Source organism: Mastigoproctus giganteus, chromosome 3 (genome assembly GCF_048544385.1).
Source record: "Mastigoproctus giganteus isolate SK-2022 chromosome 3, ASM4854438v1, whole genome shotgun sequence".
Classification (NCBI taxonomy): domain Eukaryota; kingdom Metazoa; phylum Arthropoda; class Arachnida; order Uropygi; family Thelyphonidae; genus Mastigoproctus; species Mastigoproctus giganteus.
The window spans coordinates 79,759,508-79,785,767 of NC_143577.1; the positions used below are offsets into that span (position 1 = coordinate 79,759,508).

Sequence of the window (26,260 nt, forward strand, 5' to 3'; positions counted from 1 at the left end):
GGAAGAGGGGATCCAGTGATGTCCATGAAATTATCCCCCAAATTGTGATACCATCGGCCTGCTGTCATCCAGTCTTTCAGCCTGGTTTCAGCTGTTCACCTGCTTGCTGTCGCATATTCACCTACACATCAACATGATGGAGTTGGAACCTTTATTTATCAGGCTAGGCAGCTCTTTTCTGGTCATCCATCGTCCAAGAATGGTGTCCTTGTGCCCACTGCAGTTGGAGGTGTTGATGACACTCACTCAACATGGGCACGTGAACGTGTTGCCTACTCTCTAGGCCTATATGCTGGAGTGTGCTCGGAAATGTTTCTCTATACACTCTGATTGTAGTCTGCCATTAATTGAACGATCATGAGCCATAAGTTGTCCTGGACAGCATGAGCCAGCCACCATTCACGTCAACTATCAACCCGTGGTGGTCTCCTTATTCCAGCATGCTGGGTTGTTGTGTGGCCCTCGAACAGTTGATAATGCCTGTGGTTGCTGAGATGCTAGTCCCTGCCTTCTTAGTGCCACAAATCATTCCTTGTTTAAAATCCATCAGATCCTTCTCTTTCCTCATTGCATGGGCCTTTTACTGACACACTGACAGGCACTGCCTGTGCCATCACTCTATAAGCTGCACTGGTCAGTGACATCAGTCCTAGGTGCTGTGGGATGCATCTGTTTGGGGAGATGGAGTGATCATAATGCCTCAGCTCATGAGTATTTGTATGTATGTTAACATACATTTCTATTTCAGATATCATAGTTACATTTGAAATATAAAACATATCCATTTATTACTTGATGTATCATCAAAAATTTCTGAAAAATTCTTTCAGTTTTTGATACTAATGTATAATCTGTGTAATTACAGATTTAAATAATGTTGTTGTTTTTTTTTTTTTTTAAATAGATGGCAACATTGGGAATAAATTCAGTGTTGATCTTCATTCTGGACAACTATCCAGTCGTCCTCTAGATCGGGAACAAATGTCCCAGTATCGTTTGGTTATAACTTCAAGAGATCAAGGAATTCCTTCTATGGTGGGCATTTGTAATATCACTGTAATAGTTTTGGATCAGAACGATAATGATCCTCATTTTGACCATGTAGAATACAGTGCTACAATTGCTGAAGATATTGCTATTAACTCTACTGTACTAACAGTTAGAGCTCATGACAAAGATGATGGAGTAAACAGTCAGATTACCTATTCTTTGAACAATGAAACCAAGAGCCTCTTTAGAATTGACAGTAATACTGGTGTAATAAGTACAGCAGGGTAAGCATTTGTTAGATTTAATTTTTCACACAAATGTATGACTGAATATCATAAGACCTCTGAAATTGTGTTTAAATGAAGTGGAGAAAGCATTTTTTTAAGTGCTTTATAATTACATAATTTCTCTCTCTCTTTTTTTTTTTTTTTTTTTTTTTTCATAATTACATATATAAATTTGAACTCAAGTGCCAAATGAAATAGTAATTACAGTGATTTCTATAATGATAATTCTTTATCCCAATCATTAAAATTTTTGAGCTGAGAAAAATAGAGAAATTCTTCTAATATATAAAAATAGTTACATAATTAATAATGAATAACTATCCTAAAGTGAACATTGTCTTTTCATCCCCCCCCCTCTCCCATTTTTACTAACTCAAGCTCTGGTCACTATCTGGCACAATCTTACCTATATATGAGGAGCCAGTAACCTGATAATTGAAAAATACCCACCAGGGCTAAAAAAGAGCAAGAAGTGAATACAAAACATTTTACTCCCCACAGCATTTAGAGAAGATCTTGCCCAGTCAAAAAACAAATAACCTGACAAACAATCTGACCAAAAGACAGAAAATGGAAATGTAGTCACCAAGTAGCTAAGGTATGCTTGATGGTAAACTTTTATATTAATTTTAACAACCATAATCCTCAGAGAGTAAGGATAACCTAGGTTGCAGAATAGAAAATATGTTAAGTCCTCTGCCTGCTTAAAATGCTGAGAGTTTGACCATACAGCCCTTCAATCTTCTACAGTATGTAGAGGATCGAAGGGCATTTAATGTTTAGATTAAATATCCTGCCGAAGACCATAAGACCAAAAGTTAATTTCCCAGCCACTCTAATAATACATTCTATTGGAGAATAAGCAGTTGGCAGGCTACACCAGCCTTCCATTAGAAAAATACCATAAAAAAAAAAAAAAAAACACTCAGAAGGCTTAGAACTGGTGACATACTATGGAAATAATGACCCCTAAATATGTCAATAAAATGCCAAAGCTGACTGACAGAATTCAGAGGTATACCAATAACATTAATTTCAAGAGCAGTAATTTCATAATGGAATCTTCTCCAAAATCAGATGATAACAGACGGTAGTAAAATGAATCTTCATAAGAAGATATTGGAATATAGTACCCACCAAAAAAAACTTAAATTAACCTTTAACAAACCACACTTACCAGAGAGGAGAAGAGAAAGGGAATTACTAAGTTATAAAATGTTCGAATCTTCTGTAATTTTTTAAGTACCAGGTGTATGGCCATTCAGGCCAAAATATAGAGGATTATGTGGCTATCTAAAGATTATTACTGCAAGCAATATGATATAGTGGCCCAGCCACTATATCATATTGTCCAAAACTGCTCAGATGGACACTTTGCATTTTCATATGCATGCAAAAAATGGAAAAGAGGAAATCAGCCCAAAAATATGCAGAAACAACAAAAAGCAATTCCAGTAAGAGTATGACTAAATTAATGTAAAAAACAAAGAAATTCCAGTATGCCCAAATAGTGACAAGACAGAACTCAATAGAAATGTAAATGAAATTAGAGAATACACAGTTGAAACTTTCTTTAAAGCCTAGACAGTGCCATATCAAGGATATAGGGCACCTGGGGACAATGCATACATTTGTGCCCCCTTTCTGTAAATTATTTATGTACCAATGAATAAAATGTTGTGTACTACTGTGCCACTGAGATTTTTTATAAAAATTTTTGTTTATTTTCAATATGCATAAAAATAATAAAATAATTTGTATCTTTTAAGTATCAATGAGCAAAATTTAAAATACTCTATTTTTTATTTTAAATTAAATAAGTAGTGCTCTGGTACCTCAGGTGCCCCCATTGGCCAGTGCCCAGTGACATATACCTGGAACAACGATGCTCCCCCATCACTGTGCCACTGAGCCTAGTGACATAATGATGGGGCTTAGTTAAAAGAAAGATACAACTGACTGTCCAGTTTTGGAAATGTGTGCTGAGGACATGCACACAGGACAACTATGGGGGGGGGAAGAACTGATCGAATAGAATTGTTAAAGACTCCACACCATCTCCATTTGAACTGTTAAGCTGATCAATATACTTTCAAATCTGTCTTTGTCTCCAGGAGACATCACAAAATGTCAGTACAAGTCTGTTTAATATGTATAAAAAAGTTGCATACTTGTAGAAATGGTACATGGAAGAGTGTCAGTTTTAATTAAATAAACAAATCCGTAAATAAGCATAATTCAGTATGACAGATTTCACTGAACAATTCCTCATTAGCAGTTCAACTACAGGTATAAATTCCTTTTAACTATTAGTCCTGTGTTCCTCTAATGTGAAACTAATAGTTAAAAGATCTCATTTCCCACTCACACCGGCCGTTTATATAATAAGAGGCCTAAAAGTCATAATTCATAATGGAACATGATTGGACAGATATTGAGGAATTAACTGATAAACATAACTTAATTTTCCTTAATACCAGAGCACATATGTACTTCCATTTCACAAGTCTTCCAAAGACCCTAAAAGGCCACTGTCTTTGGATGGAGACCATGCATATTGCTATATATATATACAAACAGTCATAGTTATAATAATATACATGACCTCCCCCCCCCCATATTTAATGTGTAATATCACTAGTATAGTATTTAATGTGTATTATCTTTAGTATCATTAGTATTTAATGTGTAATATCATTACTTGAGTAAATAATACAAAGGTCTTTGAGATAACAGAAGAGGAGAAAAAGCAGTATGTACTTGAACTTAAGAACAAGTTTGAGCTTCTGCAGACTGCTCAGGACGAAGATATCAACGAGGAATATTACAACTTTCTGAAAGTAATAAAGCCCAAGAAACCTATAGGGAAAAAAAATCCAAAGAAGAAAAAAGTAGTCAGGAAACAATTATGATGAACCAAAGGCAAAAAATGAAGAGCAAGATAAACACTGACAAGGAGAAAATTGAGTATACTGAGTTATGCAAAGCCATTAGAAAGAGGCTCAGAGAAGACATAAGAAGATTTAACACAAGAAAAGTAGAACAAGCATTAAGGGAAAACAAAGGATTTAAATCAGCAGCCATGAGCAGTAATACAGAAAGACAAATGATATTGAAACTGAAGAATAGCGATGGTGTACTTATAAACAGCAGAGAAGGCATAATTCAAATAGCAGAAGACTACTATAGAGAATTATACAAGGAGCGAGGGAATGATACCAGCAGTGGGGAAGATGGATTGCAAAGTAGCAACACATACGACATACCCGATATTCTTCCTGATGAGGTAGAACATGCATTGAAGAAAATGAAGTATCGGAAAGCCCCGGGGGAAGATGAAGTTACTGTAGAGTTGTTAAAATTGGGAGGAAGAGACATAACACAAAAACTGGCAAGGCTCTTCACAAAGTGCATTAGAAAAGGTGTGATGCCTAAGCAGTGGAATAATGCAATCATAGTTTTGCTGCATAAGAAAGGAGATAAATCAGAAATTGGAAATTATAGACCAATTAGCTTGTTATCCCATATCTACAAGTTGTTCACAAGGGTCATTACTAATAGATTAGAAAGAATACTTGATGAGAATCAACCGAAAGAGCAAGCTGGCTTTAGGACATGATTCTCAACTATGGATCACCTTCACATAATATCACAGCTAATGGAGAAAGCAACTGAACATAAAACACCATTATGCTGGAATTTGTGGATTATGAAAAGGCATTTGACTCCATACAGCATAAGGCAATGTTTCGGGCACTGGAAAGACAAGGTGTAGATACCCCACATATTATGATTTTGAAGAAAATATATGAGAATGCTACCTCCTTTATTAGACTAGACAAAGACAGTAGGAAATTTAAAATCGAGAAAGGAGTTCGACAAGGAGACACAATATCTCCAAAACTGTTTACTGCTGCCTTTGATGAAGCTTTCAAAAGACTGGTTGCAGAAAGGAGTCATTGTGAACAGAGAGTACCTAAACCATTTACGATTTGCAGATGACATTGTGGTTATAAGCCATGATCCCAAAGAATTAGAGGAAAATCTTAATCAGTTATGCACAGTTAATAAGGATTTTGGACTAAAGATGAATATGGCTAAAACAAAAGTAATGATGAACAAGTATGCCACAGGAAGGTAAATAATGATTGAAGGAGCAGTAAATTGAAAAGGTGGAGTCATATACTTATCTGGGACAAGTTATTAGCTGTAATAATGATAAATGGCTGGAAGTCAAGAGAAGAATAAATTTTGGATGGATAGCATTCAGGAAATATAGTCACATACTGAAGAGCAATATCCCAATTTGTCTGAAACGTAAAATAATGATTCAATGTATACTCCCCGCTATGACTTATGGAAGTGAAACTTGGGCACTCACCAAAAGAATGGAAGAGAAGCTGAGAACTACACAGCGAAGAATGGAACGAATTATATTGGGAATCAGACTGTTAGATAAGAAGAGAAACACATGGATTAGGCAGCAAACTCAAGTAAAGGACATTCTTATCAAAACTAAAGAACTAAAATGGTCTTGAGCAGGACACATAGCTCGAAGACATGATGACAGATGGACTAAGAAAATAACAGAATGGTACCCAAGAGGAGCTAGAAGAAAATCTGGAAGACAATGGCGGAGATGGATAGATGAAATTCATGAGTTTGTGGGTAGTAAACGGATGGCCAATGCTCAAAACAGAAGGAACTGGAAAGTTGCTGGAGGGACCTTCATCCTGCAGTGGATTGAAAATGGCTGATGATCATTAGTATATGGTTGTGATCACTGGGTAGTGACCACTACCCAGTGATCACAGCCTTATACTAATGACTCTCTCGCAGTTGGCTCTGTTGGAAAATTTGGAGAAAAAAGGAGAAAATATATTACCATAGGGTACCTGATACCTGACACGTTAGTTAATCTATGCAGTGAATTACATTTTAGATGTTTTAGCAAATAGTAATAATACATGATTTATTTAAAAAAAAAAAAAAAAAGCAATGACCTTTATGCACATACTGAGAGCATTTGGTTTCTGGGCATCAACCATACTGCCCATTCATTCTTCCAATCAGTGCATGGCAAAAAAATATCCAGTGCTTCAGCTATAATATATGATACATGGATACTTATACTTATGTGACGTGTATGAAAATAGAGATAATTATTTCTGAATTTCTGTTGGTTTGATTTCAGTGAAATTTGGGAAGGCTTGACAAATAATTCTAGAAGAGCCAAAATAACATTTCATAAAATCCATCCACTAAGAATTGAGTTAATACATGTGGATGGATGAACAAAGAAATAATAATTGCCAGTTTCATATTTATCTGATGTTAATGAAATTTGGGATAGCTTGACAAATTTGTCTGAGAGAGCTAATTATATAATTTCATCAAAATCCATTCAGTGGGAGTCAAGTTATTACATGTGGATGAATGGACAAAGAAATAATTGTTGGATTTCCATTGGTCTAATTTTAATGAAATTTGGGATGGCTCAACAAATTTTTCTAAACAATCTAAATGTAAAATTTAATGAAACGCCATCCATTAGGAGTTATAATTATATGTGGACAGATGGACATGGTGAAGACAATAGGTGCCTTACACATATATGCTAACACACTTAACAAGTGATTCTTGAGCAAACCAATAGACATAGTGCTAACACATGTCACACAATAATACAAGGTGCTGAAAGACATGTCCACCAGAACATGGACACTGATTATCACCTCACCCCAAATCTGAGTGAAGCATAGAGCCAGAAAAAAATAAACAAAATGGGAATCACTTCTGTTGGTACCTTACTATTGAAAACTAATACTACAAATGAGTAAGAGCAAAAAGCTAGAAATGCACAACAGCAGAGCCAGAAAGAATAATGGATAAAACTCTGTGTACAAGTGGGGACTCTCTCTCTCTCTCTCTCCCCCCCCCCCACCCACTGCATTTGATCTTACAGCTGGAAAATTGTGGCTATAATCATGTACATCATTGGAATGCAGGTGTGTTCCCATATACTTATGGCTTCTCTTCGCTTGACTGTCCTGGCACCATGTTCACAATCCGTTCTGCAGGTTGAAGGATTGAAGAGAAGGGAAATAGTAAATAAATCAGTCAATCCATTTCTTTCTTCCTTTATTTATTTATTTTTTTTAATTCCATTGTGCTTTTTTCTTTTTTTTTTTTTTTTTATAAAAAACCCAAACAAGAAAGGTATCATACTCTATAGTACTTAGTAGCATTCATGGGTTGAAATGAAGGGTGAGAAGACTGAAGGAGATATTTGTTGACATTAGATTTGAATTTCCATTGATTATAATTTTCAGCAAAGGAAGCTTGTTCCAGAAAACAGAAGTTGAAGGGATAAATGAAGAGGAAGAAAAGTTGGTTATGTGAATTTGAAGTTAGATAGTAAATGGATATTGACTGGTTGTGGCATGTGCTCAAAACGAGTCAACTGGTTTGGAAGAAAGAATTATAGAATCCAATTCAGAAGATCAGTGCCCTTAGAATTATCTATAGAAAAGGCATGCAGCAGAAACAGTATGTCTATGAGACAGAGAGTGCAGAGGCTTTGTAAGAGATGGGTCATTAATTAACCTGACTGCACTCTTTTGAATGGAGTCTAGAAGTCTCAGAGAGAGAGGTTTAGGGGCACCAAGCCAAATGGCAAACAGTATTCCATGGTAGGGCAGATTTGAGATTTGTACAGAGTAAGTAGTTGTTTAGAAGAAAAGTAACACTAAGAGCAAAAAGAGAAAACCCAGTTTTTAGATGTAGAGGAAACAATAATTGTGATGTACTTATGCCAAGAGAGATTAGAAGTGAAAATAATCACTAATAGAGATATGAGGTATGACAGTAAAGTGCCCAGACTGATGCTGTTGCAGTCATGTTTGACAAGTTTGAAAATAAACGGAACTGGTATATTGTAGTTCAGACTTCCTCCAACCTATAGGGTAAAGAGATTGTCCAATAGGCTGACAAGTTGTAAGTAACAAACATTTTTTTAGTAGCATTAACAGTCCACATCACAATTTTGCAGTGGAGCAAAACTGAATATCAAATGTTGTTTTAAACTAGGAAAATATGCAACATAAATGTATAAAATGTTAAGAATTGTTTATGGTGGTGAAATGTTAAGTCATACCAATCTGAATGGTATAAGCAGTTCAAAGATAGACAAGGATATTTGTGAAGACCCAAGAGGTAGGCATCCTACAGCCTCTCAAAATGAAGACAGAGTTAGCATTAGCATTAGTAGAGGCATTTGATGCAAGAAAGCAAGCTTATGCAGCATCAGCCAGAAAAAAAAAAAAAAAAAAAACCCACTTCACCCCTCTGTTCGTTCGAAATACCTGTCCAGCTGAGCATTAAACTTATTTAGGTTATCAACTTCCACGACAAGGGATAGCATTAGTAGAGACATTTGATGCAAGAAAGCAAGTGTTGCAAAAGTTTGAGAAATTATGGCAAGAGACTATTGTTTGACTCTGAGAATGATGGCTGATGAGTTAGATATGGATAAGGAGATGATTCATGAAATTCTGCATGAAGATTTAGGTAAAAGGAAAATCTGTGCAAAATTTATGCCACACAGCCTCATGGATGAGCAAAAGCAGTAAAGAGTGTCATCGTGCGAAGACTTCATCAAGACAGTCCTAATTTCCTCAACTGTGTTGTCACTAGAGGTGAGTGTTGAATATTTCAGTATGACCCATAGATGAAGTGTCAGACCATGCAGTGGACTTCAAAATCATCATCAAGGCCCAAAATGTTTCATTTAGAGAAGTCTGGGATCAAGACAATGTTGATCATGTTTTTGACAAACAGGATGTGATTTACAAGTGATTTGTACATAAACGGGAAAGGATCAATGCTGTGTTCTACGTACAGGTGCTTTAAAGACTATTGAAGTCCATTTCCTGGCTGGGGCCACAATTTCAGGAGAGAGAGAGAAAGGCAGCTGGTTATTGTTTCATGACAATGTCTCCTCCCCCATCCCACACTTGTTATGAAGATATTTCTGATGAAACATGACATTGTACAGCTCAACGATTCACCCTACTCTCCCAATCTAGCACCAGCAGACTTGATCCTCTTTTCCAAGGTGAAAACTGCCCTCACAGAAAAGAGATTTTAGGATGAGTACAGAAAGAAAAATGTTAACTGCTGAACTGAACATCATCTCTTTGGACACCTTCACCGATTCTTTTGAGAAACTTTTAAACAGTGTATAAATGAATTCAGTCAGGTGGTGATTACTTTGAATAAAAATTGAACCATTTTTGAGTTTCTTCACTTTGTGTTCTTTTTATGCACCAGTACAGAAACTTTATTGCCATACTTTGTATGTGATCTTGGCTATAAATCTGAGTGTCATTGAAGATAAACATAGGAGCAGTAGACTCCTTTTTTGCGAGATATAAGACAGACCTGAGTTTTAGAAGGATTGAAATTAACTAAGTGTCTTTTCCCCATCGTAGAATTATATGGAGATTAGCATTTAACAAATTGGTGATGGATATTCAAGAAGTTAAAGCTGTTTATGCAGGGCAACACTTCCGAAACTGTAGGGTGGAATGTAGTGTTTTATCATCAACAAAACTATGGGTAGGATTTCCAGTCAGTGGACGAAAGTCATTAATATATATAAGAAAAAAAATAGAGTTAGAGGGGGAAAAACTGAACTTTGGGGAACACCGGCATTAGCGAAGGAGTTAGAAAACACAGAGCCATCTACCATTACCAGCAGGCAAGCAGTCAGAGAGAAAACTAGATACCCAATTAAAAAAAAAAAAATTTCACAGTTCATAAGATGTAGCTTGTGTAGGTCTTTGTGTCAAACAGGTCAAAAGCTTTAGAAATTTTGCACTTCTCCAGTCCGTAGGACTGTAAAAGTGCAAATGAATCCCCAGTTCACAAAGGGGATCAAATGGTGACATGAGTAATTACAGACCTGTTAGTTTAACTTCTATTCTGGGGAAAGTAATGGAGTTACTGGTTAAGAAGCAAAGCAGGATCATCTAGACAAAACTGCAGTTATAGTTCAGACTCAACGCGGCTTTGTTAAAGGGAAATCTTGCCTGACCAATTTGATTGGATACTATGATGTGGTCACAAAGGGACTGGATGCAAAAAATAATTTTGATATCATATACAGGCTGGCCTTGATTAACACAATTAATTTGTCCCACGAGAGCATCGCGCAAAACGGAAACGCATTAATCGAATATAATAATCAATAGGAAAAATTATAATTGGCCCTTGACCTTCTGGAATGTCCATAAAGAATTTTAAAAATACCTTTTTAGCTGTATACAATGTAAAAGATAATGAAAATAATTATGGAATTAAATGTTTATTGCATAAAACAGCGGTTCCCAAACTGTGCACCTCAGAATATTTTAAATTTTCGAGGGAAACACAGTGATACTCGACATCTGTCGGACACCGCGCGAACTACTAGCTCGAGGTAGTTCACAGTTACAGCATTTCTTATTATGTTGTTTGGACCTAACTACTAAATGGAACTGTTAGGTATTTCTTTTGGTCTGGGTACACCTTGAAAAAATTACGGAGACACTAAGGACAGTGTGAACCGAGAAAGTTTGGGAACCTCTGACATAAAATACACAATGAAGAAATGACTTTTGTGGAAATATTTGAACAGTGTTGACTTTCTCTTTTCATCAATCAATTTCCGATAGTCGATAACAATCTTCTCTGGGCCCTGGCAAAATAAATATCGCAGAGAACATCAAACCTTTTGTTTGAGGTTCTATGTGATACGAAAGATTTCATCTAATTCTTTTACCATTATCTCCTTCGCGGTAACTTTTTCATCTGGCTCATTTAAAAATTTGAATTTTTATGCAAGTGTGCATTGACTTTATTAGCATGAGACAAACAAGTAACACGTCTTCTTCCGATGGTTGATGGAACACACTGAGGTGGGCAGCAGGCAAACGTTTGTTTATTGACCATACGACTCGCGGTAAGCTTAATGCGCGATTAAAATCTTTTTCAACTATCGCATAAAAAAAAAAAAGATTGCATTAACTGGAAATTTGCATTGTGTAAAGTGAAAAGTGGTATAATTTTTCAAATAGCGTTAACTGAAAATCGCGTTAATCGAACTCGTGTTATGCGAGGCCTAGCTGTACTTGGATTTCCAGAAAGCTTTGATACTGTTGAATATAAAAGGCTGCTGTACAAATTGGAGCAGTATGGCATTAAGGGAAAGTTGCTGCTAGGGATAAAAGGATGGTTGAGTGGGAGAAGACAGAGAGTGGTAATCAATGGACACTGCTCTTCATAGACTAATGTTGTTAGTGGAGTCCCTCAGGGTTCAGTGTTGGGTCCATTGTTGCAGTAGCATACCATAGTTACTCTCATTAACAACCCTGCCAACCTTCATATCATCTGCAAACTTGGACATTAAGCCTGATATTGATGATGGTATATCAGGCTTAATGTCCAAGTTAGCAGACGATATGAAGGTTGGAAGGGTTGTTAATGAGAGTAACTATGGTACACTACTGCAACAGGATCTGGAAAAAATTGGGCAGATGGGCTAAGAGGTGACAACTAAAGTTTAACCTTGACAAATGCAAAGTACTGCATATGGGTAGCAGTAACCCCAGAGAAATGCACAAACTGTGTGGTACTATACTGAGGGTAGTGGAGAATGAAAAGACCTGGGAGCAATTGTGCAGTCAGATATGAAGTTTTCTGAGTAGTCCAGAGAGGCTGCCAGAGCAGCTCATGGGGTCTTGTCAGTGATATACAGGAACTTTACTAGCATGGATAAGGAGGTGATTATCCCTTTATATGAGGCAGTGGTCAGGCAACACCTTGAGTACTGCATACAGATCTAGATGGAAGCCTCATTTTAGGAAGGATGTAGAGCTGCTGGAATGAGTACAGTGAAAGGTAACGAGATTGGTGAGGGGAACAAAGGGTTGCTCTTACCAAGAAAGGCTTAAGTTCTGCAAATTGCAGTGTTGGGAAGAGGCACTTGTGAGGTTGCACAATAGATATGTGGAAGTTGATGGCTTAAATAAATTCAGGGAAGAACTGGGCAAACTTTGGGAATGAATGGATAGGTGAATGGGAAGTGGTTTTCTTTCTATTTTTTTTTTGCTGATGCTGTATAAGCTTGCTTTCTTGCATCATATGCCAATGCCAAATGTCAAGAGGAACTGCTCAAGTTTCTCCAAACGTTTCCATTGAATTTGCCTATAGATGGATAATGTAAGCAGTATATCACAAATGGATCAACACTGACATAATTCACTTTGGTGATCATTGATCAGATTGAAGGGTTCAAGGTAGTTTAGGAGTTGTTAGATAATAGATTTCTCCATTACTTTGGAAAGAATAGAGGTAAGTGCAATAATTGGATGTGAGTGATTTGTCATCTTTTTTTTTTTAAGAACTGACTGGATACGAGGAAATTTCCAAACAGAACAAAAAACACCAGTGAAATAAGAAAGTTTAAAAAAGGTAACATAGAACAACAGTAAGTTCGGGCACACAGGCTTTGAGATCAAGTGGAGAAATACCATCAGGACCCGTAACTTTCTTGGAATCAAGATTACTCAAAATTCTTCTGGCATACTTTTGACAGAAGACCACAGAAGGCACTGAGTTGATTGTACTGGGAATGGTAGGAGGTGGTTTGCCAAGATTGTCAGTATGAGAGTTAGAAGAAAAAAGTAGGATGCTGATAAGTTGGCTTTATCTTTGGCTGACGAGGCAGCAGAACTATCAGGTTTTAACCAAGATAGGAGTACAAATGGGCAAAGGTTGCAGCCAATACTTTTGGCAAGAGACCAGAATGTTTTACTACCATTTGAACAAGAAGCAAGTTTTCGACTCAGCCTGTACGAAATCTACTTTGGATTGATTAATAATAACTTTACAATTATTGCAAGCTTTAGTGTGGGCAGAAAATGAACCTGAAGATTTGGATGTGAACCAGTTGTAATATGCAACATTCTTATCTTGAACAGCTTTAGCTCATTTATTGGAAAACCAAAGTTTAGATAAAGACAATAATTTAAGGTAGAAAAAAAGGATTTCATTCCTACAAGAAGAATTTTACTGACATTATTTGAGCAAATATTGACATGAGAACATTCAAAATAGTAATCCATCGAAGGAAAATAAGAATAGAAATCTTGCAGATCATCTCATTTTGCATTCTTTTAATGCCAAACAAGAAGAGGTTGAGAATGGCCATGAGAAAAAGACTTCCTTCAAGAAGAGATGAGACCATCAGATGTGATCTGAGGTGCCTAGAGGACCAGTCACTCAGCTATATACTTTGAATGGCTGTTCATGACAAAAAGATCAAGGGTTATTAGGACTGTCTGGTATTCTGATAGGTAAATGATAAAATGTGCAAGGTCATCAGTAATTGATAAAGTTTCAACATCTTGATCAACTGGATCTATGTGACTAGAAAACTGAAGTCAGCTGAAGTTATAAATATTAGAATCACCAAGGAAAGTTGGACTGGAAAAATTAGAATTTCAAAGAATTCCAAGTGATTACTGGAGTTGGAGATATATAGAGGCAACAGAGGAAATTAACAGAATGGGCCAGAGAGATTTTAAGCAAGGGAATATTGAAAATAGGAGATTAAAAATTACTAAATTAGTGACAGGGAATAGCAGAGCAGACATATGCACAAGTATTTTCTTTAATGAAAAAGGAATCATACTGCAAATAATTAGGACAAGTGGGATGAGCAGTGGTTGAGGAACTGATAATTGGGATTCTGTCAGAAAAAGTAATTGGAGCTTGGAGGACTGTAAGTGAAAATGGACATTATTGGTTTGGAACTGAGACCACATATATTTGTAAAATGAATGAGGAAGTGTTTTGGAGGTTTAGCTGTTTTCACAGAGAAGTTTGTTCTGTTAGTTTGACTAGTCATGATGTATTCATTAATAAAGTAAAAGTAGAGGGGGGGTGTATGTGTGAGGGAATGAAATTTTTGGATATGGTGTGCGCACAGCAAGAATATACTCAGCTCCTTGACATAACATGGTCTTGACAATTCCTCCCTCCCTCTGGCAGAGTAGAGGCAGTGAGATTATACACATTTAATCTGGATGCCTCCTAGAGCATTACCAGTAGGTTCGGTCAAGTGTACTATCTGGTGGCCAGTTTGCAAACCATTTTAGAGCTGTACCCTCGAAAGGTAAGGAAGATTGGTTCTCTCCATGACATCCATCATAACTTCAAAAGACGTCGATTATACTGCATGCTGGAAGAGATGGGGATTGCCAGAGCTTTGCTCCAGAGACTAAACTTGGGTTTCACCACTTCAAGCTTCCAACAAGTAAAGTGGTGGTATTGCACTGGTTGGCAAAAGTCATCAACTACCTAGTATTGTTTGGTAACAGAGGGGCAGCCTTCTGTGTAGTGTGGTGTGATATGGTGTGGACATCACACCGTAATCCCTCCTTATATTGATTCACACCTGAGTGGTCACCTCAAGTATTCTAGGTGCAGTATTTCAGGTATTGCATAGGGATTATACCCTGGGTTACTAAAAGTCCCTCTGTCCTGAAGGCGAAAGCAAAGGATTTGGTGGATGCATTATGACTGGACTTCACTGAAATTCTGTCCACCTGACTCACAAGTATCACCTGAATATCTGTTCCATCAATGTTTTAAACTCTCTGGTAGCTTGTCATACCTAATAGAATGTCTGTGACAAGCCTCAAGGACCTGCCTGTCTATTTATCATAATTATTAAAATCAAAATATATTAAATATTTATATCTTTTCTCATGTATGTGTGTATATGAGAAACTGTATTAAATATTTATAGCTTTTCTCATGTATGTGTGTATATGAGAAACTGTAGGACATATATATAAGACATTCCAGGGTTCAAAATAATGGGAGGAAAGTCATAAATATGTGTCCTGTTCTAAATGGTTACAGAGCTATGGTTGCTTGAATTTTAAATATGGAGTTTTGAATAATAAAAAATAATAATAATAAAAATAATTAAAAAATAAATAAGAATAAGCAGGCACGTACCCGATAAAATGAGGCCTGATGTAGCCCAGTGGTCAGTAGCACTTGCTCTTTGAGTGGACCGGGGTTCAAACACGTGACCGCTAAATATGATTAATATTTGTATTGATGATTTATTGTAAATTCTACTGACTGGTCAGTAGAGTTTACAATAAATCCTCAATATCAAAATAAATCATCATGATGGAGTATAAACAAGAAATACCTGATAAAATGTTTTTACCTACTAGTAATGTTTCTGCATATTCTTGTTTAGTTTTTTATTATTTCTGTGCTAAATGATTTAGTAGTTTCTTTTTGATCTTTCAGTACTTTATTTTTTATTATTCATTGTCATTGAAAACTCCATAGTCATTTTTTAATATTCAAATAGCTGTAGCTCTGTAACCATTCAGAAATGGACATATGTGACTTTTTTTTTACTTTGAGCCCTGGAATATCCTCCTGTTTCTGAAATTTTTATATATACTTTTGAAACACCCTCATATTTCACTAGTTGTTTATCATGTAAATTAAATACAACCTGAAAAATAAAAAAAATATAAAAAATTGCTTTCTTTATGATAAAAGATTGGTATTTCATACTCTTTACTATATCACTTTTCATACCTCTTCCTTTGTGCTGCTAATAAAATAGTAATATAGTTATAACTCTCCTTTGAAGAAAAGCACACCTTTGCTTTTCTTTAAAGAGTGGAGTTGGGGAGAACAAGTAACTAATTTTCATATTGCAACTTTCCACTTATATTCTCAGTTTAGTGAACGTAATGTTTTTTTTTTTAAATCTGGCATACCTCATTATTATTATTAATGTTACTATTATAACTTGTAATTGACCGCAGGATCTCTGAATTCCTTATTTTAATTTATTTGTAGACTCTTTGATCGTGAGAAGAAACGGACATATGTATTTGAAGTAAAAGCAACTGATGGTGGACGATATGATGCACGTTCAGAAAGGGCAGTAGTACATATTACATTAGTCGACGTTAATGATAATCGGCCTGTGTTTACAAAATATCCTTTTGTGGCTAGTGTATCAGCACATTCTGCTCCAGGAATGCAAATCATTCAGTTGAAAGCAGAAGACAAAGATGAAGGAGTGAATGCAGAAATTTTGTACAGGTATCAGAAATTTTAACTTAAGATATGTAATGATCATTTTTTTTTTTTAAGATTATTGTTTCTGTTATTGACACTTTTTTTGATATTTTTGCAAATATAGAATTAATCATATTGGCACGTTCTTGATGTAATACAAGGAGATAATTGTGTTCTAATAGTGATTTTATTGATAGTTTAGCATTATACTATATATTTTACTTGGGTAGTTGGTTGTTGTAGGTTTTTATATTGTTGTTGTTGGTGGTTGTTGTAGTTTTTTATTAAATTCCACATTAGTACACTGTGATTGCTACCATCTATTGGATCTTCTACCAAGGGAATTAATAACCAGTAAAGGTGACTACAGTGGTCTCAGTTTTTAAATTCTATACAGTGCGAGAAAGTGATGATGTTACCAACAGCAAATTCTAATTGGGAAACATTCAATGAATTAATCGTGGAGGCTACTAGGCTTTTCATACCAATTAAGAAATACTGTTCAAGGTTTAGGCTTAAGTGGATGTCAGATGAGCTAACGAGACTCTTGGCAGAGAAGAAAAATACATGGGATGCATATAAATTATCAGGCGACATAGAATCCTATGATAGATATTAGCTAGTCTGTAATCAAGTCACAAAGGAGGTTAGGCAAGCAAAAGCAGATTAGGAAAAATCTTGGCAAAGATAAACAGCAACAGTCGATGATCCTGCTCAGATAGCTGACAAAGTGAATGAGTATTTTACATCTACATTCGCACATGAGAAATTCTTTAGGGAAGTGGAGGACAGAAGCTAATCAAACTCTAACAGAAGCTAATCAAACTGACAAATTTAATGATTTTGTAATAAGTAAAAGAGAACATACTGGAATATTGTTGAAATTAAACATAAGAAAGGCAGCTGGGGTAGTGGTAGTAGTAATGGAGGCATGTAATGCAAAGCAAGTGCATGAGCTTATGTTGCATCAGCCAAAAAAAACAACCAATTTCACACATCCATTCCCTCTAAAAGTTTGTCCAGTTCCTCTTTGAATTTATTTAAGCTATCAACTTCCCCAACAACGGATGGAAGTTTGTTCCAGTAATTAACCACCAGCTGGTTAAAGCAAATTTCAGCACATCTATTCTACAACTGCATTTTCTCAATTTGAATTTATGCCCTCTCAGGTTTGTAATCTAAGCACGCAGAAGAATCTCATCAGAATTTAATGTGCTCAACCCATTCAAGGCCTTATACACCTCAATCAGATCACTTCCAGGTGCCTAGTCTCCAGCCGCTGCAATTTGCAGAACTGAAGCCTTTCTTGGTAAGAGGGCCCCTTCATTCCCCTCACCAATCTTGTTGCCCTTTTCTGTATATGCTCAAGCAAGTCTACATCCTTCCTAAAATGAGGTCTCGTTTTAGGAAGTCCTTGGACTCAGGCGGGGCCTGCCCATTGCCTTATACAAAGATGGATGGGATCTATCTAGTTATATTAAAGGAGGTAGCAAAGGAAGTAAGCAAACCCTTAGCCATAATAATAGGACTTCCCCTGAGTCCCAGGATGTTCTGGAGATGTGCAAATGTATCCCAAGTTCACAAAGGGGGGGGGATCAAAGGGTGTTATGGGTAGAGATCTGTTAGTTTAACTTCTCTTCCAGGGAAAATAATGGAGTCATTGGTTAAAGAAGCATTGCAGGATCATTTAGACAAAACTGCAGTAATAATTTAGACACAGCATGGATTTGTTAAGGGAAAGTCTTGTCTGACAAATTTAATTGGATACTATGATGTTGGTTACAAAGGAACTGGATGCAAAAAATAATTTTGAGATCATATACTTGGATTTCAGGAAAGCTTTTGATATTTTTGCACATGGAAAACCACTGTACAAATTGGAGCAGTATGGTATTAAGGGCAAGTTGCTACAATGGATAAAAGGGTGGTTGAGTGGGAGAAGACAGATTGGTTATTTGGCTTTTAGGAGCATTAGCAACTAAGGCCATATTGCTCCGGGAATATGCGGTGGTCATTCCCCGACCTTTCCGCATCCTCCGTATTTGGTGGTGACGGGCTCGAACCCCGGTCTAATCAAGAAGCATGTGCTACGCACTGCTGCTCCTTCCCACCTGCCTACGGAGGCACCCGGAGAACACAGAGTGGTAATCAGTGGACACTGCACTTCATGGACTGATGGTATTAGTGGAGTCCCCTAGGGTTCAGTGTTGATAAATATACAAAACAACAGTGTGTTTTGTATATTTATCAACGATATTGATGAAGGTATATCAGGCTTAATGTCCAAGTATGCAGATGATACGAAGGTTGGCAGGTTTGTTAATAACAGCAATGGCATTGCGTTACTGGAAAGTTGGACTGATGGGCTGAGAAGTGGCAACTGAAATTTAACATTGACAAATGCAAAGTACTGTATATGGGTAGAAGTAACCACAGAGAAACGTACCAGCTATGTGGTACTACACTTAGGGTAGTAGAAAGTGAAAAAGACCTGGGAGTAATTGTGCAGTGAGATATGAAGTTTTCTGACAGTGCAGACAAGCTGCCAGAGCAGCTCATGGGGTCTTGTCAATGATATATGGGAATTTTGCTAGTAGGGAAAAGGAGGTGATTATCCCTTTGGTGATTACCCCAAGGCAATGGTCAGTCCATGCTTTGAGTACTGTGTACAGCCCTGGATGCCTCATTTTAGGAATGATGTAGAGTTGCTTGAGCAAGTACAGAGAAGGGCAACAAGTTTGGGGAGGGGAACGAAGGGGTGCTCTTACCAAGAAAGGCTTAGGTTCTGTAAATTGCAGCTTCTGGAGACTCGGCACTTGCAAGGTGATCTGAGGTGTATAAAGCCTTGAATGGGTTGAGTAGGCTCAATTCTGATGGGATTCTTCCTCTTGCTCAGATTACGAACCTGAGGGGGCATAAATTCAAATTGAGGAAAGACAGTTGTAGAATAGATGTGCGGAAATTTATTTTTAGCAGCGGGTAGTTGATTTCTGGAACAAACTTCCATCTGTCATTGTAGTTGATAGCTGAAATAAATTGGAGGAACTGGACAAACATTTAGGGGAGATAGATGTCTGAAATTGATTTTTTTTTTTTCTTTTTCCTTTTTGACTGATGCTACATAAGCTCATATGCCTATTTTCTTGCATCACATACCTCTACTACTACCTGCAGATTCTTAATGCATGAAGAATTGCTACTGATAACCAGATCAAAGAGGTATTGCTTCCTCTTTTTTGCCTCTCTACATCCCAAGTTAAAATCCTCATTATAAGACATTCTGATATGTGTATCCCCCCTCCTCCCAAGCTGGCACTTTCCTAACCCACTTATCACTGCCTCAATAGCATCACCAAATATTCTTGCATCCCTTCTATTTAAGTGAGTCTATCCCATCCCTGTATAAACTGTCTCTCCTCTTAACAAACACATATCATGCTGGGAAAAATTCTACCCCATGAGCCTGCCTTGCACATTCTCTCCAAAGCTGAATTGATTGACAAGGCTCTCAACCTGTACTCCCTCCTATTGTGACTGAGCAGAATTGCAGACACTTTATAAAATGCAATCCTGACTCATGACTTTTTCCCAACATTGCTCTGTATTTTTTAAGTAAGTCCTCGGATCTCCTATTCTTAATATCATTGGTGCTACTGTGTGACAAATATCACCTTTTGTGCCCTTAAAAGGTGATGTGTACTTTTCATCATCTACCTTTCCCTGGCAAACATATACACTGTCCTATTCCACTTATCCTTCTTGCACAATAGCATCACTGACAATAACAACAACTACCTCTTGTGGGAAAATAATGAGTGGAAGGGGTGTGTATCGTTGCTGAATGTAAATTCAAAGTTTTTTTTTTTAGACCATTCATGCCCTACACGATTAAAAATTTAAACTGTTACTCTGTATATATTTGTATTAGAAACAGTGAAATAAAGTTAAACCCCTTATATTTTTGTTTCCCCAACAGTACGGTTTGATGATGGGTATCAGTAAGATACCTGAAACGTTACCTTATGTATTTTAGTAGTTTAGGAAAATAGCTTAATAAACTATACTATTAATTTCACATGATATAAGAGTGGTAATATGTAGTAATAATCTTAAAGTTAAACAATAAAAAAAAAAAAAAAAAGGTCAAGGTAAAAATTTACTTTTACTTTATTGGTTGACATAAAGTACACAGTTAGTAGAAGATAATTTAACAAGGCTGTGTAGTGGTACCTCAAAAAACTATTCAGGGGAGCTAAGAGACCTTCACCAGTGATGGATGACAGCTACTTAAAATGTCTTTCTTTTTACAATATTTGATAGTCTCTCCCACCCCAACTAGTATGTCTGTTTGTTTCTAATGTCAGCTCAAATACAGGAAACAAACACACTAGTCTTGTTTTCCAGTTTCCCTTTTTTCATGAACACACTGAAAACACACTCTGGTGCTGCCATTCAAATCATTTTTGTCCGTTAAATCTGACATCTATTAATCAAGATCCATGAAATTGAGTATGTTTACTGCAAATTATAAGTGCTTTGTTTTCAACTAGATTTTGAAAATGATCTAAAAGTGATGAAAATTCTTAAAGCATGTTGCTTTATGAATACTAACAGTAAAATTTAAATGAATCATGAGTCTAATAGCATTATGTTCAAAATGTATTGTCCATCATACAGTTTTAAGCTGTTATTAATAATTTTTGATAAGAGTGTTTAGCATAGTATTAATCAATTTATTGTTGTTTAGCTTTGCAAACTCTGCTCTGGGAGGAAGATTCCATTTGGATCCAGAAACTGGGACAGTGACAGTAGCAGGAAGCTTGTTAGCTGATGCTGGTCAGATATTTTACTGTGAGGTTGTTGCAAGGGATAAAGGGAGACCTCCACAGATAGCTACAGGTAGTTTTGTATGAAATGTTGAATATCACTGAGTTAAATATTAATGGTAATAAATAATATTAAAGAAGGGTATAGAAAACTAATGAATTTACTTCCATTGCTTCAAAAAAATTGTAATGTATCACTGCACAGCTCATTGTGGAAGATGAAAGAAGCATTTTTTATCTGTTTTCTAAAGTAAAGTGGTATAAAATTCTTTCTTTACACACACACACTCTCTCTTTCTTTCCCCTTGCCCTTTCCTCCTCCCCAGTAAAATTTTGTAATTTTTAAAATGCCATTTCCTGTGGTCATTTGCCATACATGTATTTCAAGTGAACAGAGTGTTTTACATTTTGCTTTACACAAACATCAAACATAATTAATTTGAAAATTGTACACATTTCTACATTCAATTCCCATCTTTGCAGACATTTTGCCCTCTTTGGTGGGTGTAAGTCAGTTGTCAAAAACTTGGACCTCATTCTCATTTTGGAGATGACATTGTTATCCACAGGTCAGCATAAGTTACTAATATCTTTTTAAACAAATGTCCTCACCAAAAGACAATTCCACTATTTGTTTTAAAAAGGCACTATGGTGGTAGTTATTTCAAGACTACTGGATTCCTTTTAGATGACAGGCAGTAATGATCAGCAAACATGTGTGCTCATCTGTGAATCACAGTTTTTATTGAGTCTCACTTAGACTTGGAATAAAAACTTGCAGTTAAAACCATAACAAAATTTGTGAGTACCTTTAATGTCTAAAACCAGTGTGGGCCCTACACAGTTGAATAATAAAGGTTGTGGAGTTATATGTAAATGCATGCATTGAAATAATTTGAAAATTATACATATTTCTGCATTGAATTAGTGCCTTCTGGTGACGGTGGTCAAAAGTTGGCTACTGTCACTGTTTAGCAGTGTCATCTCTTTTGTGAACATAAGTCCAAGTGTTTACCACAAATGCAAATCTTGTAGCAAATTCTCTGAGTGGTCAAACATAGGATCAAAATAGAATGAAATTATTTAATTTAACATTTTTTGTTTGACTATTAACAGAGACCCCTACTCCTTGATTAAGCAGTCTCACCTCCATGTAATCTGGAGTGGGCAACCACATGATTGACTAAATAGAACTTGGAAGTGTAGACTGGGAAAAGGTTGGATCTGTATTACTGTGCCCCTGACCTTAATCATCTGGGAACTACAGAGACTCATTGAATTAGGGTTCTTTTTTTGTTGTGTCTGTGTTTAATTTTGAGTTTTGTTCTGTTTAATATTTTAGGCCTGACTGGTGTGGAGTGCTATCAATGTGGATATTGATTGCAACCATTTAATTATATATATTGTACAATTGTGTTACTGATTATTGGTTTAAATTTTAATTATATATATAGAGTTCTCTTTTATTTATATTTCTATTTATATGATGGCTGCTGGTAATAAGAGGATGATTTTAAATATTTCGTCTTGAAATCTGGAGGAGGAGGAGGAGGAGAAGAAGAAAATAGTGAAGTAAAATTTCCTGATTGTGATCTAATGGATATTACAGAAATTCTCCATATCCATTAGATACTACAGATAATTCTGAAAACTGAGTACCAAAAGAATAAAAAAGGAAAAATCTAATCAGGAGATGAAAGTTATGAAAAGAGAGACCCCTTCAAAGACTCCACTATAGAAAGAATCTCACTTCTTGTGGCTTGAAATCTCAAAATATATTTATTCATGGAAAAAAGTTTGGAATGAAATGGGGTTAATTTTGAGCTGCAAGTGGGCTGAGGATAGGATCAAAGTAGAAAAATATATTAGATTTTCATGATATTAAAAGAAAGAGTATAAAGATGATTTTGAAGATTCAGTACTGGAAAATGTACCTGGACTTGATGAATTGATCTCTAAATAGACAGGAACTGATAGGATTCTTCCAAAACAAATGTAATCCAGTAAATAAGATGGCACAGTGATTTATAATAAATGGATGTATTACTGGAAAATTTTTTGTTAATTGCACATTTCTAATGAAAAGCTGAGAATCAATATGACTTATGCACAAGTCAAAAATGGATATCACTGTAGATAGTAGAAAGAAATATAAGACCCTCATCGTCACAGCTGGTTATGATAAAGATTTATCTAGTCAACAAGTTAAAGATATGGTTATACAAGAGGTAAATATTCAAAAGCTAATATAGTTATGTACTAATATTCTATGAGAACATAACTATATTTGTGTTAGCATTAGCAGAGGTACATGACGCAAGAAATCAAGCTTATACAGTATCGAGAAAAAAAACCCCCTTCCCATTTCACTGATCCATTCATTCCAAATGTTTTTCTAGTTCTGCCTTGAATTTATTTAAGCTATCAACTTCAACAACAACAGATGGAAGTTTTTTCCAGCAATCAACATACCGCTGTTTAAAGGCAAACTTTCGCACATCTATTCTATAACTGTCTTTCCTCAGTTTGAATATATGCCCCCTCAGGTTTGTAATCTGAGCAAGAGGAAGAATCCCATCAGCGTTGAGACTGTTCATTCCATTCAAGGCCTTATACACCTCAATCAGATCACCTTGCAGGTGCCTAGTCTCCAGAAGCTGCAATTTGCAGAACTTAAGCCTTTCTTCATAAGAGCACCCATTTGTTCCCTTCACCAGTCTTGTTTCCCTTCTCTGTACTCGTTCTACCAACTCTACATCCTTCCTAAAATGAGACTTCCAGACCTGTACGCAGTACTCAAGGTGTGGTCTGACCATTGCCTTATACAAGGGGATAATTACCTCCTTATCTCTGCTTGCAAAATTCCTGTATATCATTGACAAGACCCCATGACCTTTTCTGGCAGTCTGTCTGCAGTGCTTAGAAAACTTAATATCTGACTGCACAATTACCCCAGGTCTTTTTCATTCTCTACCACTGTCAGTGTAGTACCACAGAGTTGATACGTTGCTCTGGGGTTGCTGTTTCCCATGTGTAGTACTTTACATTTGTCAGTGTTAAACTTCAGTTGCCACTTCTCAGCCCATCTGCCCAAATTTTCCAGATCATGTTGCAGCAGCGTACTGTTATTAACAATCCTGCCACCCTTTATATCATCTACAACTTTTACATTAAGCTTGATATACCTACATCAGTATCATTGATAAATATACAAAACAGCAATGGGCCCAACACCAAACCCTGAGGGTTGGTTGGTTTGTTTGGTTTTTAATGGTGCATTGGCAGATGAGGCCATAATGTGGCAAGTCAAAGTTAAAGCCAATAAAAAAAATTTTGGTAGCCTATAAACAGGTTGGAAACCCCGAGGGACACTACTAATAACATTAGTCCACGTAGAGCAGTATCTGTTGATTACCACTCTCTGTCTTCTCCCACTCAACCATCCTTTTATCCATTATAGCAACTTGCCCTTAATGCCAAACTGCTCCAATTTGTACAGTAGGTTTCTATGTGCAACAGTATCGAAAGCTTTCCTGAAATCCAAGTATAAGACAATCAAACGTTTAGTCACACATTCCAAGAACGTGTGACTAAACATTTGATTCCCTGATGATAGAAATCCACTCCTTGGTGATTCAGCCACCATCGAGCTGCTGTTTGTACCTGCTCATCTTTTGGAAATCATTGTCCCCCTAGATGTTCTTTCAGCTTGCCAAAGATCTGATAGTCACAAAGCGAAAGATTGGTAACTGTACAGCCGATGTTGCCATATCTCGCATCGAAAACTTTGGAGCACAACACCTTTGCTTAACTTTCCAGACCTCTTGTTTATCATGGCTGTTTGCAAAGACCGTAATGTTTGGCAGTATGAGGCAGCATTAATTGTTGTGCCTTTTGCCATAAATTCCGTGTAAACAACTCCTTCACAGTCGAAAAACACAATGGCCATGAACTTTCCTGCCGATGGAGCAACTTTGAATTTCTTCTGCACAGGCGATGCTGTGTGTTTCCATTCCATAGACACTCTCTTCATTTCTGGGGTGAAATGTTGCACCCATGTTTCATCGCCAGTGGTGATGCAGCATAAGAAGTCATGGCCTTCCACAGAATAGTGCTGAAGGAAGGCTAGAGAAGACAAAAAACATTCAATTTTGAGTTCATCTGTCAGTGAAAGAGGAACCCATCATGTACACAATTTGTGATAGCCAAGGTGTTCATGGACAATGGAATGAATACTGCCTATCAAAATATCCAATCCCTTTGCCATTTCTGCGACTGTCAGTCTTCAATTATTGCGAATCATTTCACCAACCTGCATCACGTCTGCAGTGGTCAATGTTGATGGCCTACCTTTTCAATCAGCATCCATCAATTCTGTGCGACCACTTACAAACTGCTGGCACCACTTCAGTATGGCTGGACCTGGGAAAACATTGCATTTTCCCCATGCTGTTATTTCACAACAGAATCTCGGAACAGTTCTGATGTTTCGCCCACAAAACTTTTTTTTTTTTTTTTGTTTTTTTTTTGGTGCAAGGGCTACTTAGGCCACATTGCACCTATCACCGTTATGAATGTTACATATGCATGGTGACTGTAATGGCATTACTCAAAAATGATCATATCATTCTATCTTTTTCGTAAAGTGAAAGAACTCCAGCAGATTAGCCTCATTACCTACGATGTGGCAGAGTGTCAAGGGTTCTTTAAGGTTTAGCAGAAGGCTAAAAGAGACTTGGCGGGCAGTGGCGTATAAAGTACATTCAACAAGAATATGCTTCATTGTAAGTGGACAGTTGCACTGTGTGCATTGTGGAGGATCATTACCTGTGAGGAGAACTACCACACGATAACCTCTCAATTTTTTTTTTTTTTTTACTTAGTTATTTTTATTTTTAATTTTTATTTTATTTATTTATTTATTTATTTTTTTTTTTAAGGTCTTGCCACTGAAATCTCAGGAAACTAGGTGGCAGGACCTGCCAGAGT

The 26,260-nt window shown here is 36.6% G+C and overlaps 1 protein-coding gene across 1 annotated transcript in view; it reads left to right on the forward strand.

Moving 5' to 3' along the window:
- Positions 1-26,260, forward strand: part of LOC150088102 (protein dachsous-like) — a 132,719-nt gene that overhangs the window by 48,551 nt on the left and 57,908 nt on the right. The window contains exons 5-7 of the mRNA XM_090370021.1: positions 905-1,274; positions 16,221-16,469; positions 21,193-21,344. Of these exons, the coding sequence (XP_090226147.1) occupies positions 905-1,274; positions 16,221-16,469; positions 21,193-21,344 (771 nt within the window). The remainder of the gene's footprint in view (positions 1-904; positions 1,275-16,220; positions 16,470-21,192; positions 21,345-26,260) is intronic.